A 17,737-nucleotide genomic window follows, 5' to 3' on the forward strand; every position below is an offset into this window, starting at 1 on the left:
GTTGAATGTTCTGTATATATCTATGAGGTCCATCTGGTCCAATGTGTCATTCAATGCTCTTGTTTCTTTATTGATTTTCTGCTTCGATGATCTGTCTATTTCTGAGAGAGGTGTGTTAAGATCTCCTACTATTAATGTATTCATATCAATATGACTCTTTATCTTGATTAACAGTTTTCTTATGTAATTGGCTGCTCCCATATTGGGGACATAGATATTTACAATTGTTAGATCATCTTGGTGGATAGTCCCTTTAAGAATTATGTCCTGTCCTTCTGTATCTCACTACAGTCTTTAGTTTAAAATCTAATTTATCTGATATGAGAATCACTACCCCAGCCTTCTTTTTAGGCCCATTGGCATGAAAGATGCTTCTCCATCCCTTCACTTTCAGGCTGGGTGTATCTTTTTTTTTTTTTTTAGTCTGGGTGTATCTTTAGGTTCAAAATGGGTTTCTTGTAGACAATATATGGATGTGTCCTGTCATTTAATCCAATCTGCAACCCTGTGCCATTTTATGGGCGCATTTAGGCCATTCACATTGAGAGTGATTATTAATAGATACGTTTTTATTGACATCATGTTACCTTTGAAGTCTTTCTTTCTGTAGATTGTCTCTATATTTCTGTTCAATGCTATTCTGAGGATTTTTCCTCTTTTATAGAACCCCCCTTAATATTTCCTGCAGTGTCGGCTTGGTGGCTGCATAGTCTTTTAAGCCTTGCCGGTCTTGGAAACTCTTTATCTCTTCATCCATTTTGAATGTCAGTCTTGCTGGATAAAGTATTCTTGGCTGCATGTTCTTCTCAGTAGTGCCCTGAATATATCTTGCCAGCCCTTTCTGAATTGCCAGGTCTCTGTGGACAGGTCTGCCGTTATTCTGATGGGTTTTCCTTTTTAAGTAAGGAGCCTCTTTGTCCTAGTGGCTTTCAAGAGATTATACCTACAATTATGATTCCTCAATTTGACTATCAGGTGCCTTGATGTTTTTCTGGAATCTATAATCTTGGGTGGAGACCGTTCGGCCTCTAGTTCATGAACCCTGGTTCCATTCGCGAGATTGGGAAAATTTTCATGAAGAACTTGTTCCACTGTATCTTCTAGACTTCTTTCTTTCTCCTCCCCTTCAGGGATTCCAATAATTCTGACGTTGGAATGTTTCATGGCATTATTTATTTCCCTGATTCTGTTTGCATGGTTTCTAAACTGTTTGTTCCAGGCTTCCTCTTGATCCTTTCTGTTTGTCCTCCAGATCACTAATTCTATCTTCTGTCTCAGTTACCCTAGCTTTGAGATAATTTAAATTAGACTGGAACTCTTTGAGACATTGTGAACCTCAGCCCTGGTAGCTTTTAGCTCTGCCCTAACATTGTGAACATCCTGTCTGGTCGCTTTCAGCTCGGCCCACCTTGAGTTGTTTTTTGTGCATAGTTAAGAAGTAAGGATTCAAATTCATTTTCATGTAGGTAACCAGTTGTCTCTGCACTATTTGTTGAAAAATACTATGTTTTCCCCCACTGAATTGTCTTATCACCTTCATCAAAAATGAATTGACCATAAATATAGAGTTTTATTTTTGGACTTTCTGTTCCATTGATCTCTATGGCTATCCTATGTTAGTATTACACCATCTTGATTAATGTGGCTTTGTAGTAAGTTTTAAAATTGTGTAGTGTAATTCTTGCAATTTATTATTCTTTTTCAAGATTGCTTTGCTATTCTGGGTCCGTTCCATGTAAATTTTAAAGCTTTTCTATTTCTATAAAAATAGCTTGCTGGAATTTTCATAGGGGTTACAGTGAATTTGTAGATCAGCCTGTGAGGGATTGCCGTCTTACCACTATGGAGTCTTTCAATCCATGAACATGGGATTCCTCTTCATTTCTTTAGATCTTAATTTCTCTTAGCAATGTTCTGTATGTTTTGGTGTACAGGTCTTATACTCCATTTGGTAGGTTTATTTCTAAGTGTTTTAATTCTTTTTGATGCAGTTGTGAATGGAATTGTTTTCTTAATTTCATTTTCATATTGCTCAATACAGTTCATTTTAATCTCAAAATTTATATGGTGTATTTCCCCCAATTATTGACTAGTCCTGGCATTTATCTTCTAGTATGGTATATAATTTCATAGACCTACAGGAACCAGTCCCTAATACATATCTTCAGAACTGAACTCTGGGCAGTTAAATTTTAGGAGCAATTTTTGCCCTCAAATAATGAAACTCCTAAAAAATGTAAAGTATGTTAATATAGAAATAGTCCTGAGAATTTAATTTGAAGACATGACAAAATATTTATAGAAAGCTCTCTTAATAATGCTGGCTTGTGTTGCTCAACATTTCATTGATTTAAAAAAAATTGTATAAATGTATTCCTTAATACATTATCAATCAGCAAATTAAGTAGATTTTGCTTATGTTGACAATTCTGGCCTCAAGTTAATGGTTTGTTATAGTGCTCATTGTGCCTCTGTCACACTGAAAAATGTAATTTAGTGGTTAAAAAAAATTGCACCCTGCAGTTATTAGAAAAAAAAGGAGATGTATTTTGGCAGGCTCAATGTACACTGTTTTTCTAGCCTTTCAGTATATAACCATTAGTTCTTAAGGTATAATCTTGCAAAATGTCTGTATGTCATAAGATAGAATGACGTATTCTTATACTTTAAAACTGAATAACATTGGGGCTTTTCCAATTGGCTGAAGAAAACTGAAGTATGTTGTTTCGAATTTTTCGTGTTTCTCTTGTGAAGTTTTTTTTTTAATCGTTGGCACCAGCTATTGCTTATTGGCTAGTAAGCATTAATGAACACTAAAACAAATGACCAACTGCACATTAATAGAAAAATCTAGATTATCATGCTTACTTTGACAGCTTATTTTTACTATAGAATATTGCTGTTTTATATGGTAAAATTAATGGTGTTTTGTGTTGCTCTGCTCCCAAGCAAATTGAGGACCACCAAGTTAAATAAACCTTTAGAAAGGAACAGAAATGTGAATATACTATGTGTACTAATTTGCTTATAGACAGCAAAAACCTGTACCAGAATCTATAACCTCAATTTAATGACCACCTTGTATAGCACTTTTAAGCTGTAATGAGTAAAAAGCAGTTTTCACTTCTCTTCAACAAAACATAAATGTCAAGTAGACAGTTATTTACCAGAAAATTAGAGCAAATCAAGAATGGTCTTGTCCACTCTTTTCAGTTTCTAAACAGATTATTTTTTCCTGTATATTCTAATAGTTAAAGCTATTAAATAAAACTGATGTTTTATAAGTCATATTGAAGTGAGAATGTAAGCTATTCTGTTCCTTGGACATTTTGACCTCAAATTAATGATGCATGACTTTTCCTCCTGTAGGCATGCTGCAGAAGAAGGTAGAAGAGGTAACACGGATTTTTGAGGATCATCGTCATGCAGAGCAAGAACACAATATCAGAATTGCTTTTGATTGAACGACCACATATTCTGCATGCTGTTTTGGGATTATACTTTATCTACAAGTTTTTATGATGTGAAATAGAGTAGTATTCACAAGTAACTACTTAGTCTTTGGTTACAATGCAGTTTTCTTGTGGTTGGTTTGATTTTTTTTTTTCAATTAAATATTGTGCTGTTGAGAATTATACTGTAGTTTGGCTTTTAGTAGTAGCAAACTGTGACTGTATTAGCCCTCTTGGCTCTAGGCAGTAACCTATTACATGTTGACTCCGTGTGTGTAATTTGTATCTTAAACTCTCCTAGATCCCATATTCTACCAGCAGCACACATTGTCCTTCTTCCTCTAACCAGATCATCGAGAGATGTTTGCCAAGAAATAGATTCCAGCTAGTCTTTACTGGGTGTCTGCTTTCAACATGTAGTGCTAGGTACCGTAGTCTTTTTCCTCAAAGGAACTTACTGTCTAGTTTGAGATATAATTAATGCCTGTCTGTATGAAAACAGTATAGATAATACAAAGAAGTGTGTTATAAAGTATAGAAAGTGTGAGAAATTTGGAGAAGAAGAAATATTAGAGTATATTTAGTTCTTGAATTAGGTTATGTTTAAAAGCATAAGGTTCAGGCAATTCATATATTTTTGATGTACGGATAGTCTGGTATTTTATTTGGTTTTAGCATATAGTTGCTGGCTTTGGGACATTTGTTTTTCAAGAAAAAACCTTGTTCTTAGCTTGGGAACAGTCTGATCTCTTGTGTTACATGTTTTACCTGTCATAAATAAAGGTGATATTCTAAAAAATAAACGTATAACGTGAAAGCAAACTTACTTAAAAGTTCTTGAGTGACTAGAGCTTAGTTGACTATAATTACTGAGCTAAATTTCTCTAATACTGACTGTACATGTGCAGGGGGGTCCTGCACATATTACAGGAAGAAAATATCTTTGAAATGAGTACTAGTTATTTTCACCACCTTATAAGTAAACTAAATATCAACTTATATGACCTTTTCATTCCTACCCAAACTTCTCAAAGTAGCAGCTTATCAGGTAAGCTTTTGTTACCACTCAAAACTTTAGAATATGAAAATAATCCAGAGACAATTTAATTTTGTGGATGATTTCTGTAGGCATAGAGCTTTGGCTATAATTTTGAGTAATCTCCAGTTTTTGAGCCTAGTGTTATTTCTGTTATACTGTAGATAAGAGATTTTCCTTATTGTTTTTGGAGATTTAACTCTTATAAAGTAGTTGGTGTATGAATTAAGTTCTAAGCTCAGTAAAAGGTACATAGTATATTAGTGGAAACACCGGATTTAGTCTTGTCCCTACTTAATTAACTGGACAAATAATTTCATTTTGGGTATCATCTTTCATCTCTACCATGAAAGCATTTAATCATATGAATAAGGTCTTTCCAAGTAAAAAGAAATGATTTTTCATTTCTCTGAAGCTTTGTGATTCCTTTATGTCCTTTCACAAATGATACATGCTTATTCTAAAGTTCCTCAGTGAAATGAGGGGCTCGTGTATTCCTGCTGGATTTGTACTGGGAGTTCTAGGGTTTTTTTTTTTATTCCCCAAGAGCTGGAAAAATGATGGGTGGTGAGGGCTTCCAGATCAATGCAGTTAACAATATAAGATTTACTGGCAGAACCTCCATGTACTGGAATCTGGAGTCTTGGATTAATTCATCTCTAAGGTTCCTTTTGACTTGGATTCTAACGTGTGTCTAGAGAACATGACATTGTTGAACAAATATTAATTAAAAGATCGCAAATAACCCATTTTAAGGCAACATTTTTGTTAGGTACTAGAGTCTTGAGCCTCTTCTAACCATATTCAAGACCAGCTAGGATTTAGCTGAAGGAAAATTTCTTAAATTTGTCATGTTATTAAATTAGCCTTTTCTTTGTCCTTTGAAAAAGATGCTGTATTTATTTTCTCTAAAACAGCATTTATGCTATCTTATTTGGGGTATTTGAAAGACATGCACAGTTGATTTCTTCTCTTCTAGAGAAGAGTTTTGGTTTTAGCATCTTCTTCCACATCTGGAAATTATCATTGTTTCATAATGTACTCATCAGAAATGTGCTGCAAACAAAGCATCTGAAAAGGACAAACACTGAAAATATATCTGTGTTAAGGAAGAACTTCTGGCTTAATTAAACGAACCTTATTAAATTGTCAGAAAGACAAATAAGGCATATTTTTCAGTTTGTCATAAATTCTTCTGAGATGAAATTGTGAAATTACCTCATGGTAAGATGTCTGTGTCCATGAATAACATCTACAACTCTCAAAGCTTTTTGTGAACTGTCTCAAAGCTTTTATACACTGTCTCCCTTTAAAAGCAGGGAAAGGCATGCCGTGGGAAAAGAAATAGCTATTATTCCACAGTTAATACGTTTGACAGAACTAGAAATAGCCTGTTTTTCCTTCTAGTGCAATTTTCTGAATGTTTGTCCCTTGCTACCAACCCCTGGGACTAGCTACAGTTATACACAGGTACAGAGAGTACTTCCTCGTGACCTTGCTTTCAAGTTGCAGTTCCACTCTACATGTCTTTTTAGCCATTTATCCTCTACTCATCCCTCCTAGATGGATTCCTAATGAAGTGTGTATCTCTTCTGTGCCGATAGGATGTATGTCTTATTCGAAGTCGTACACATGTCTGGTATAGCATTTGTTCCACCCTTTGCCACTTTCCCAAGGGACAAATACACCAGCAGCTTTGGCAGATTTTCCCATCTACTTATGGATTGATGTGTCCATTGAACAGTTTGGTTGAGCAGCAGAATTCAGCCTCACCATCATACAGGATTTACCTGGTACAGGCTTTGGTATGACCCACACTTTGTGCACGCTTACATTCTTTCTGTGCTCTCTGCCGGAGCCACAAAATAGTACATGTTATACCAGCATTAATTCATCCGTGTCCTTCAAGAACATACATATAACAGGTTTTGGATAGCTCAGATACTTTCTGTGACCTTTTCAATCTGTAAGAAGTTCTTAGGAAGTACAGTGTCTTCTAGGAGCTGCTCTTTGTCTTATCCTCTAACTTGAGCATGGGAGTACAGAAAGTTTGAAGAAGTTCTACCAGATGACAGAATATTTGCTCATAGATGACCACCTATCAAGTGAATTTAAAACCATACTTTTATGTAACACTTTATGGTCACCCTATTCAGAGGTACTCTCCCAATTTTACAGATGAGGAAGCTGTCCTAGACCAGTTAAAGAAACTTCCTGACAATCACATAGTCTTATAACTTGCAAAGCAAAAGATCAAGTCCAAACTGCCTACTATGTTCTCTCTAACTATGGGAACTGAGAAATCCAAACAGTGTGCTCCCCAAACACATGATCTTTTTCTTTTTTTATTCTTTGTGGTATAAGAAGGGTCCCTTTAATTAAAAAAGAATGTTGACTAGGTAATAAATATTCAAAAATCAAAGGTATAAAAAGTGAAGTTTTTCCCCACCCTTTTTGCTAATCATCCAGCTCCCCTACCTGGAAGCATTCATTTATCACTGGTCTCTATGTTTTCCCAGAGGAATTTGATGCATACACAAGCATACATACATATAATCCCCCTCCTTTCTTTTTACACAAATGGAAGCATACTATTGATACTGTTCTGCACCTGGCTATTTCACTAAACATAATTTAGATTGTTCAGTAGCAGCCCACAGTAAACTCTGTCATCTTTAGGACTGCTGCACAGTTTTACATTGAATGGATTTATTACATTTGTGGGTATTTTATGTTTGCAAAATTTGGTTATAAACAATGTTGCACTGAATAACTTTACATGTAAAATACATATAAACTTGTATATGTGTATGAAATATATACACATAAAATACATATGTACATATATACATATTACACACACACACACACACACACACACTTGACATATATATTGAGGATCCTATTCAGAGAGGTTGAATTTCTGTTCTGAAGGAAATGGGGATTTATGGTTTCAACTGTATCCTCACATTACCTTCCATAGAGGTTGTACCAATTTATGTTCCTACCAGCAGTGTGTAATGAGAGTGCTTATTTTCCCACAGTCTCAACAAAAGTAATGCGCCCTCAAACTTCTGGATCTTTATTAATCTTGTAGGTGAAAATGTTATTTTAGTGTACTTTTAATAAACTACTTTTAGAACAGTTTTAGATATATAGAAAAGTTGTATAGTACAGGGTTGTGTATACCTCCACTCATTTAACCTCTAGTGTTAACATCTTTATAATTCTGGTATATTTGTCACATCTAATGAATGTTATAAACTAAAGTGCATAGTTTATTCATGTTTTTTTAGTTATTACCTAGGGCCCCTTTTCTGTTCCAGAGTCCCATGCAGGATATCACATTACATTTAGTCTTTATGTCTCGTTTGGTTCCTTTCGCTGACACGTTCTCAGACTTCCCACGTTTTTGATAACCTGCACAGTTTTGAGGAGTACAGGTCATATATTTTATAGTCCTTGTACTTCGAAATTTCCATCGCACTTATTAAGTGAGATTAAACTTCTTTTCATATACTTAGGGATGTTTGTATTTCCATTTCTGGGAGCTCAGAGGTCACGGTCTTAACCACTATGCTATACCTCTCTCTTGATTCAACCTAATCTTCAACTAAACATTCATAAGGACTTCTGATTCTCAGGGTAGGAAGTACAACATCTCCTAAGCTTCTGTTACAGTTAGTGCAGGTGATCTGGTCAAACTTGTGTCTGATCACGGACTACACTGCAGAGGATGGATCAGGGGCCCAGCTGGAAACAGCGGGTAGGCTCGATAATAAGTCCTTGAAAGCAGAAGCAGGGTTGTTAATAGGCATACATTGGAGGAAAAATAGAGGAGCCAGGATTTGGCTATTTTGAATGAGACAGTCAAGAAGTCTCAAATGACTCCTAGCTTTATGAGCTGGATATTTTGGGTGCTGCCGTTAACCCGCAGGAGAAATATTTAAACAACTTACAACACCTCATTCAGTAGAGTACGTACTCTCGGTTTCTTTAGCTCTGAGCGACTACAATTCCCAGAGCCCCGCACTCCACCACAATCCCCTTAGAGTCTGCCGCACAGAGTTCTGGGACTTGAAGTCCGCGGCCTATTCACCCAAGTTAGAGATAGGGGCCTGTGGAAACATGAAGAGGTAAGGGCTTCTCTGAGAGCAGGCGGCGAAGGGAGCTCTCATCTACCTTTTAACTTTGAAAATGGCTTTTATGACTTTGTGTTTGGGGTATGTCACGTTGTCGGGATGCGATTTCGTGTGAGCGGGAAGACAAAAGAGGAGGGAGGAGGGGAGACGGGCTAGACAGGCCTGCGGGGCGAAGTTCAGGAAGGGCCTCCGTCGCCGGTTCCCGTAGGAATGCCTTGCCAGCACAGGCATCTAGGCCACGGCTCCGGCCCCGGGAGCTGCACGGATGCTGTGGCTTCTTACTACTTCACACGGACCCACCCAGGTAAAAGGGTCTTGGCCGACTGATGCCCAGTGCGGGAGAAAGCCAGGCCAGCTCGTCCCCGTCCCGCCCTACCTCCATCTCATCCTCGGAAGGGCACACGGTGGGGGCGGGAAGGGGGGGGTGTCTTTTTTTTTTTTTTTTTTTGCAGTGTTTGTTTACTAAGGAAGACTTTCTCGGGCCCTGAGAGCATGTAGAGCTTTCAAATCTTAACCTAAGCTACTGATACTTTGTTTCTAAAAATTTAGACGGAAAGTACAAAACGGGCTCAGTGTATCATAGGGAAAGAAAAGCAGCGCTGTAAGCAGTTCCCCCTACTGGTTCTGCAGGAAATGGCAGCTTTAACTTAGCTGGTCATTGTTGAAAGCCGGAGCTTCACAGTTGTTGACAGTACACAATGGCTTTTTTAAAGGATCCTCATTAAATTAGTTTTGGATTCATTGCAAAGTAGAATAATCACTCTGGAATAGAGCAGTGCATTTAAAGTTCTGATATTATGCTCTCCTGTATTGTTGGTTTCTGCATCTATTTTTTTTTTAATTTATTTATTTGACAGAGGGAAATCACAAGTAGGCAGAGAGGCAGGCAGAGAGAGAGGAAGGGAAGCAGGCCCCCTGCTGAGCAGAGAGCCCGATGTGGGACTCGATCCCAGGACCCCGGAATCATGACCTGAGCCGAAGGCAGCGGCTTAACCCACTGAGCCACCCAGGCGTCCCTGGTTTCTGCATCTTTTAAACAAACGTTTCCCTGCCTCAAAATGACTTTTAAAAAAATGCTTATTGTGATATTTCATACATGCAAAATAATGCATATGTACAGTCTAAAGAATAATAATAGATTCGGACCCACTAAAGCTTTAGAAATAGAACATTAGCAGTATCTTATGGGTCCCTTGGGGGTGCCTGGGTAGCTCATTCGGCTGGGCCTCTGCCTACAGCTCTGGTCATGATCCCAGATTCTGGGATGCAGCCCCTCATCCAGCTCCCTGCTCAGCGGGGCCTCTGCTTATCCCTTGACCCCTCACACTGCTTGTGCTCTCTCTCACTCCCTCTGTCTGTCTCTCAAATAAATAAAATTTTTTAAAAAGTCCCCTGTGTGCCCTTCCCTGATTGCTTCTCCTTCCTCCTTTCTCCCTGAGGGGATCACCATCCAGAATTTGGCTTTAATCATTACCTTGCTTTAAAAAAAATAGGTCCACCACAGATGAATTTATCTCTAAACAAAATGTTGCTAGTGTTATCCATTTTTGAATTCTGTAAACGGATACAGACTGTATGAATTTTTCTGTGACTTGCCTTTATTTCACTCAGCATTTCTTTTTGAGGTTCATGTGTACCGATGTAGTTAACTAGGGTTTATTCCTTTCAAAGCCACTTTAAACATAGTAAGAAATTTCAGAATTTTAAATAATAAATAAAAATTGAGATACTTAGAAGGAAGTTTTTTTAAAACCATGGACCTAAGGAAGGATATTTTAAAATTTTCTAAAAATAGGCCTCAGTCTTTCTAGAGTATGAGATCTTGCTCATAACCCAAATGGTAAAGGACTGCTTTATAAAGAAGGTATTTCATACTTGTTTTTCTCTTGGAATTAACTCATTTCATTTTTGTCTATTATCATCTGTTGTTGCATGCTCTACTGGTCCTGCTATTTACACTCTAGTAAGAGGTTTTCAGTTACTTAGGATTGGCTAGTTTATAGCATTACCTAGATTTCTACAGAGTAGTGCCTCAGCTATAAAGTGTCATGACCCTCTTTGCATTTGTTTCTATACTCTCTGGAGATCTGCTCCTCTTTCACAGCTCCAGATCCTGCCAACACAGATGACTCGAGATTTCCATGTCCAGCCTCAGACTCTCACCTGTACAATTCTTCCATCTCCCGGTTTCCTGTTAGCCAGTATCACTTATACTGTCACCTCAGACTCAGTATGTCTTTCATACTGAGCAAACAAATATCAGCATTCCTGATATTTCATGCTGGCGTGTCAGTTGTAATAGGTAGTTGACTCAACCTGGCTAAGACAATACTGACTTTCCCCTTCTGAAAACATTTATTCCATCTGGATTTTCCTCTTTCCTTCATTGGTACCATTATTCTCATAGTTATGCAGCTTGAACTTTCAGGTTTATCTTTGACTTCTTCCCTACCCCTGCCTTCAAAAGGCCTCGCTCATCTAAGTCTCCTTTTCTGTTTCCACTATTACCACGCCAGTTTGAACTTTCTTTGTGTTATGCTCGACAAATTTAAAGTGTTTCCCAACTCATTATTCTGGTTTCTTTCCTATGAATCCACAAGACATAGTATAACCACATTCATTTTCCTAAACCATCATTTGTACCCTGCCACTTAACTGCCTAATAAATTGCTTTCTAATACCTATACATGAAGACCCAGGCCCCTTAGTTGGAGTATTTAAGGCCATTCAAAATCCGTGTCTAATTACCCCCTCCAAGATTATCTCCTAGTGCTTATATGTGAATGCCAACTGAAGGGAGCTTCCTATTCCCCAGAACATATTTCTGTCTCTTCTTATTCAGCCTCCCTTTTCTTTCCTTCATCATACCCAGTCCTTCAAATGCCAGTTTAAGAATTACCTTTCCAAAGTCTTCATTTACCATCCTAGCTCCCAGTTATCTCGTACTTTTCTCATCCTCCCTCTCTCCCCTTCCCTCTCCCCCCTTCCCCGCATAGGCATACAACACAACACATATACACAGGCCCTAAATAAATTGCAAGCTTCTTGAGGATAGGGACTGTGCCTTGAATACCTTTGACTGCATCAGTACCTAGCACAGTGCATTGCATGGAAGTAGGTATTTAGTAAACATTTGTAGGATGAGTGAATGATGAAGGGCAACAAACAGAAGGCTTCAAACAAATGGGGGTCACTACTGGTAGATTATATAGCTAAAGAACATGTTTTGAGATTGACTATTTCTTCTGCTTTCTGTATACATTCTTATATCTGCTCCAGGGTAAATAGCTGTGTGAAAAGTGGTGAGCATGTCCTGGAGGAGTTGGAAACAGAAGGGGAGAGGCAGCTGAAAAGCCTCCTTCAGCATCAACTTGATACCTCTGTCTCCATTGAGGAGTAGGTATTGATTTTGCGAACAGGTAGAGTATCATAGACCCTCACCTCCAGGTGGCCGACGCCTCTGAAAGGCGGGATGGAACACTCCTCTCCCACTCCCTTTTCCTTGGCCAACTTCTACTTATTGGACAGCATTTTGCTTCTGTGTCTCTTCCTCTGGGAAGCCTCCCATATCCCACTAAGTCTGGGCTAGGTGTCCGTTCCTGTCTTCCCTTAACATACATAACACTTATAACCCAATAAGATCATTGTCTGTTAACTTGATTCTCTTCTGCAAAAGCAGAAACCATTTTTATCTTTTTTTGCCGTTAAATCCTCCGTACCTGGCCCAGTGTCTGATGTGTAGTAGGTATTCAGTAAATATTTGATTCATTCATTTATTGGCCCTGGGTGAGGGGAAGAAGGACGGAATTCCATGTCATTGCAGTGGTGCTTTCAGCCTAGAAATAGGCCATGAGAGAGAAATCGCTAGTATGTTCCATTGTGCCTCTTTTAATGGCTAGTCCTATTTCTGTAAATTGTGGTAACCTGAAAATATTCTTTTTTTTTTTTTTTTTTTACCTGAAAATATTCTTAACTTGCTTCCTGCTTGTTTTGCAGATGTGTGTCTAAGAAAGAGAGCTTTGCTCCTGGTACTATGTACAAGCCCTTTGGGAAGGAAGCAGCTGGGACTATGACTTTGTCCCAGTTCCAGACACTGCATGAGAAGGACCAGGAAACTGCTTCTCTTAGGGAACTGGGGCTCAATGAAACAGAAATCTTGATCTGGAAGAGCCATGTTTCAGGTGAAAAGGTGAGTGGGGCCATTTTTATTTTTCCTAAAGAATCAAGGGGAAGATCGCTTCCTTTAACACTGAGAGCCTTTTCATTTTTAGTTCTTACCAAACTGAGCTCTGTATATGAGTTTTCTTTGGTTTCTGTGATAGGGGTCTTGGTAAAGAGAATGTCTTCCTTGACTTTTTCACTAACACGTCTATGAACAGTCACCTCTGGTCCTTCACCAGCTTCTTTTTTATCTGAGGCATTAGATCATCACTTTCAGGCTGTGTTCTCTATGACACATGCCATCTCATTTCTCTGGTTTCAGAGGACAAGACTGAGGGCAACCCCGGAAGCAATCCAGAACCGTCTTCAGGATATTGAAGAAAGGATCTCGGAGCGTCAGCGCATCCTCTGCCTACCACAGAGATTTGCCAAGAGCAAACAGCTGACCCGGCGAGAAATGGAAATCGAAAAGTCTTTATTTCAGGGAGCTGATCGGCACTCCTTCCTCAAGGCTCTTTATTACCAAGGTATGTGATTGCCACTGACTTTAATGTGCTCTTTCACTGAGAGAAAGATTTAACAGCAGGACATTAAATATGAAGAGTTAGTGAAGGGAGTAGGGGAAGGACAAACAGTCAGTCTCCTTGAGGAATGTATATGTCCGTGGCAGACACAAATACGTACATAGTCAGTTGTAATACCACATGGAAATCACTGATACAGAGATGTGAATAAAATGCTAAGGGAGCACAGAACATTGAACATGGAAGTCTAGTTGGGGGGAGTCAGGAGTTGACATTTGTACTAAGTCTTGATAGAGCAACAGTCATTTGTCAGGTAAATAAGGTAAGAGGGCATTACAGATAGTAGGTGAACAGGAACAGGTCTGTGAAGGGACATAGTGCATCTAGGGGACAATGAGAAATTCATTGTGGCAGGAAGTATGGGGCACAGCAGGGGATGCGAGGGAGTGACACTGGAAAGGGAGGTGAGGCTAGACTGTGAAGAGTCTTTGGGCTGAACTGTATATGAGCACAAAATACATAGATAAATGTAATGCATCTTAACCAGAAAGTATTAGTTTAACAGATAAGTTTTGCTAGGCACTGTGGGAGGTGCTCAGAAGTTTAGGAAATCGTTCCTGACCTTGTAGCAATTATAGTCTGGTTGGAGAGAGAACCATGTAACATTTGGTGACAACACTGGATATAGTTGTTAAGTGCTATAGTTCATAGGAGGGAAAGGCCACCGTGCTTTGGCATAACTGAAGAAGGCCTCTCAGAGGAGGTAAGATTTCAGTGCTCTTTTAATACTACCTATTCTATAGTAAGGAGAAGGAAAAGCAATTCATTTGCAGCAGATGGTATGAACACTATTGCGTGTTTGGGGCTCTTGTGAAAGACCAGGTTAGAAAGGTAGCTAAAAATTTAAGACCTTATTTGGTGGGTAGTAGAGACCTGTACAGAGTCAGTTATTCGGATAGTTTGGATATGGTGAAAGGATTCTGAGCCAGGAGTAACCCGGTAAAAGCAGTATTTGAAAAGAATGAATCTAGTGGCCAAAAAAATAGGATGAGACAGAGAAAGAACTGAAAGCAGCGAGAAGGATTTAGGAGGCATTATGGTCATCTAGGCATGGAGATCTAGACTAGAATGATGGCAGTGGTATTGGAAAGAGAGGTAGGTGTGGTTATAAGAGACATCACAAAGGAAGAACTGAGAATGAAGGAGGAGGGTCGAAGGTGAGGTCAGAGACAACCCAGATGTTTTCAAGCCTGTGTGACTTTTTAACAACTGGCAAAATTAAGGAAGTCTTTATGGGGAGTTTCTGATGAAAGACGAGTTCAATTTGAAACATGTTGATTTGGTAAGAATGGCAGGATCATTAAATGCACATATTGAGAAGGTGGTCGGAAATGCAGCAGGGAAGTCAGTGGAGTAGTCAGAGCTGGCTGCATAGACGTGGGAATCACAGACACTCAGGTGGCAGACAGGTAAAGCCATGAGCATGAATGAATGCTTTGTTAGAGACAGAGACCATAGACGTGGAAGAGCAGTGGTGAAGGAAGGAATGAAAGAACAAGTGAACAGCCTCTTGTGGAGAGACCTAGTATACTGATTATACTGATTAAGAGCATGAGCTCTGGAGGCAGACTGCTGGAAAAACCCTGGCTCCCCCACTTAGCTAGCTTGTTGTAAGATGCTGGGCAAGTTACCACCCTACACTTCAGTGTCTTCATCTTGTAAAATGAGAATATTAATAAGACCTACATTTTAGGGTCATTAGGAGGATTAAGTGAGGTAATACATGTAAATCACCTAGAGCAGTACCTGGTATTTGGGGTGGGTGGGTGGTGTATGAATCTGTTCTGTTTCCTATCTTTGAAACTCCTTGCTTTAAACCTTCACAGCATACCACAAAAAGACAAGTGCAGACAAGTACATGACCTCAATGAAGAGGAAGATAAAATTAGGCACAAAAGGCAAGTCGAGAGTTTTCTTACAGTGTTAGATTTAGGAATGTAACATAGGGTCCCAGACTTCTGAGTTGAGTGCTTATTTAATTCCATATTCAGTATATGACAATGTTTGTAGGAAATGATGCAGAGGGAGCCATTTATCCTGATAAAGAATATTAAAGAGAGGAGATATTAAAAGTTGTAAAACTTTTACATTTAGTGTTGTTGATTTTTTTTCTCTATACCTTTATGTTATTGTACCAGACATAAAATGACCTTAATGATTTTTGGATTCTATTTCACAACTCATTCTGAATCTTTTTATTAATCACTAAAGTATAACTATTATGATGATGATGGTATAATAGCAATATTCTCTTTTATTTTAAAAATGAATTTACAATAAAATTGTCTGTTTTTCTTTCTTATTTTTTCCTTGGTGTACAATTCCATGAATTGTAAATCATGTAAATCATGTAAATTCATGTAACCACCACCACAATCAGGATAGAGAACAGCTTGATCACTCTAAAAGTCCCTCATCCCATCATTGATGGTCACCCCCAACTCCACCCATAATCTCTGGTAATCCCTGATTTATTTTCCATCACTATGGTTGTGTCTTTTAAAGAATGTCATAAAGATGGAATCATACAGCACGTCATCTTTTAAGTGTGGCTTCTTTCATTTAGTATAATGCCTTTGAGAGTCATCCAAGTCGTGTGTATTGATAGTTCTTTCATTTTGCTGAGTAGCATTCCATTGTGTGGATATTCCAGTTTTGTGTATCCATCTACCCATTGAAGTGCAATTTGGGCTGTTTCCAGGTTATGGTGACTATGAATAATACTGATACGAACATTTTTGTACAGGTTTTTGTGTGAACATAAATTTTTATTTCTCTAAGGTAAATAAGGAGTGGGATTACTGGGTCATATGGTAAGTGTTTGTTTAACTTTATAAGAAGCTGCCAAACCATTTTCCAGAATGGCTGAACCATTTTGCATTCCCACCAGCAATGTATGAGAGTTCCAGTTGCTCTACATCTTTGTCGGCATTTGGTATTGTTGGTATTTATTTTAGTTCCTCTAGTAGCCGTGCAGTGGTATCTCATCATAGTTTTCATTTGCTTTTCCTTAGTAGCTAATGATGTTGAACATCTTTTCATGTGCTTATTTGCCATCTTTCTATCCTGTTTGCTGCAGTGTCTGTTCCAATCTTGTGCTGGTTTTTAACTGGGTTGTGTATTTTCTTCATGACTTTTGAGAGTTCTTTACATGTTCTAAATGCAGTTCTCTGACGGATATATGATTTGCAAATATTTTATCCCAGTCTGTAGCTTATCTTTTCATTCTCTGAACAGTGTCTTTTGCAGAACAAACTTTTTAAGTCATGGTAAAATATACCTAACATAAAATTGACCATTTTAACCATGTTTTCAGTGTACAGTTCTGTGGCATTAAGTATATTCACATTGTTCTGCAACCATCATCACTATCCACCTCCAGAATTTCTTTCTCTTCCCAGACCGAAACTCTGTACCCATTAAACACCTGCTCCCCTTACACTCCTCCCCTTTGCCCCTGGCAACCACCATTCCTTCTGTCTTTGTGAATTTGACTACCCTAGGTGCCTCATATAAGTGGAATCATGCATTTGTCCTTTTGTGTCTGGCTTATTTCACTTCATGTCTTCGAGGTCATCCATGTGTCAGAACTTCCTTCCTTCCTTCAGGCTGGATAATATTCCATTATATGTACCTATCACATTTTGTTTATCCCTTCGTTTGTCCGTAGACACTCACGCTGCTTCTGCCTTTTGGCTATTGTAAATAATGCTGCTGTGAAACTGGATGTACAAGTGTCTGTTCAAGTCCCTGCATTCCGTTCTTTTGCATATATACCCCGAAGTGGAATTGCAGGATCATATGCAATTCTGTGTTCAATCTTTGGAGGAACCACCATACAGTTTTCCACAGAGGCTGTATCATTGCACATTCCCACCAGCAATGAAGAAGGATTCCAGTTTCCCCTACCCCCTTGTCCGACACTTAAATTCTTTTCTATTTTGTGACAGCCATTCTAGTGGGTGTGAAGTGGTACTTTGTGTGGTTTTGATTTGCATTTCCCTAATGATTAGTGATGTTGTGCATCTTTTTCATGTGCTTTTTGGCCTTTGTGTACGTTCTTTGGAAAAATGTCTGTGTACTGCCTTTGCGCATTATTTAAACTGGTTGTTTATTTTTTGTTGAGTTGTCAGCTTTTTTTGCATATTCTAAATATTAATTCCCTTATCAGGTAAATAATTTGCCAGTATTTCCCTTCATTTCATGAGTTGCCTTCTCACTCTGTTGATAGTGTCCTTTGATGCACAAAAGTTTATGTTTTTGGTGAAGTCTGATTTGTCAGTTTTTTCTTTTGTTACTATGCTTTTGGTGTCATGGCCAATAAATCATTGCCAAATCTAATTTCATAAAGGTTTTCTCCTA

At 38.5% G+C, this 17,737-nt stretch overlaps 2 protein-coding genes across 9 annotated transcripts in view; both read left to right on the forward strand.

Annotated features, from left to right (window-relative positions):
* Nucleotides 1–4,264, forward strand: part of NUP62CL (nucleoporin 62 C-terminal like) — a 102,658-nt gene extending 98,394 nt beyond the window's left edge. For all 5 annotated transcript variants that reach the window (XM_059386264.1, XM_059386263.1, XM_059386266.1 and 2 more), the window contains one exon: nt 3,370–4,264. In XM_059386264.1, coding sequence (XP_059242247.1) covers nt 3,370–3,464 — 95 coding nt within the window. In that variant the 3' untranslated portion in view covers nt 3,465–4,264. The remainder of the gene's footprint in view (nt 1–3,369) is intronic.
* Nucleotides 4,265–8,582: 4,318 nt separating this feature from the next.
* RBM41 (RNA binding motif protein 41) overlaps nt 8,583–17,737 on the forward strand; it is a 58,545-nt gene continuing 49,390 nt past the window's right edge. For 2 of the 4 annotated variants that reach the window (XM_059384834.1, XM_059384836.1), the window contains exons 1-4: nt 8,633–8,934; nt 11,910–12,026; nt 12,627–12,819; nt 13,114–13,318. In XM_059384834.1, the coding sequence (XP_059240817.1) occupies nt 8,714–8,934; nt 11,910–12,026; nt 12,627–12,819; nt 13,114–13,318 (736 nt within the window). In that variant the 5' untranslated portion in view covers nt 8,633–8,713. The other 2 variants (XM_059384838.1, XM_059384837.1) reach the window with 2 other exon arrangements.

The sequence above is a fragment of the Mustela nigripes genome, chromosome X (genome assembly GCF_022355385.1).
Source record: "Mustela nigripes isolate SB6536 chromosome X, MUSNIG.SB6536, whole genome shotgun sequence".
In the NCBI taxonomy this organism is placed as follows: domain Eukaryota; kingdom Metazoa; phylum Chordata; class Mammalia; order Carnivora; family Mustelidae; genus Mustela; species Mustela nigripes.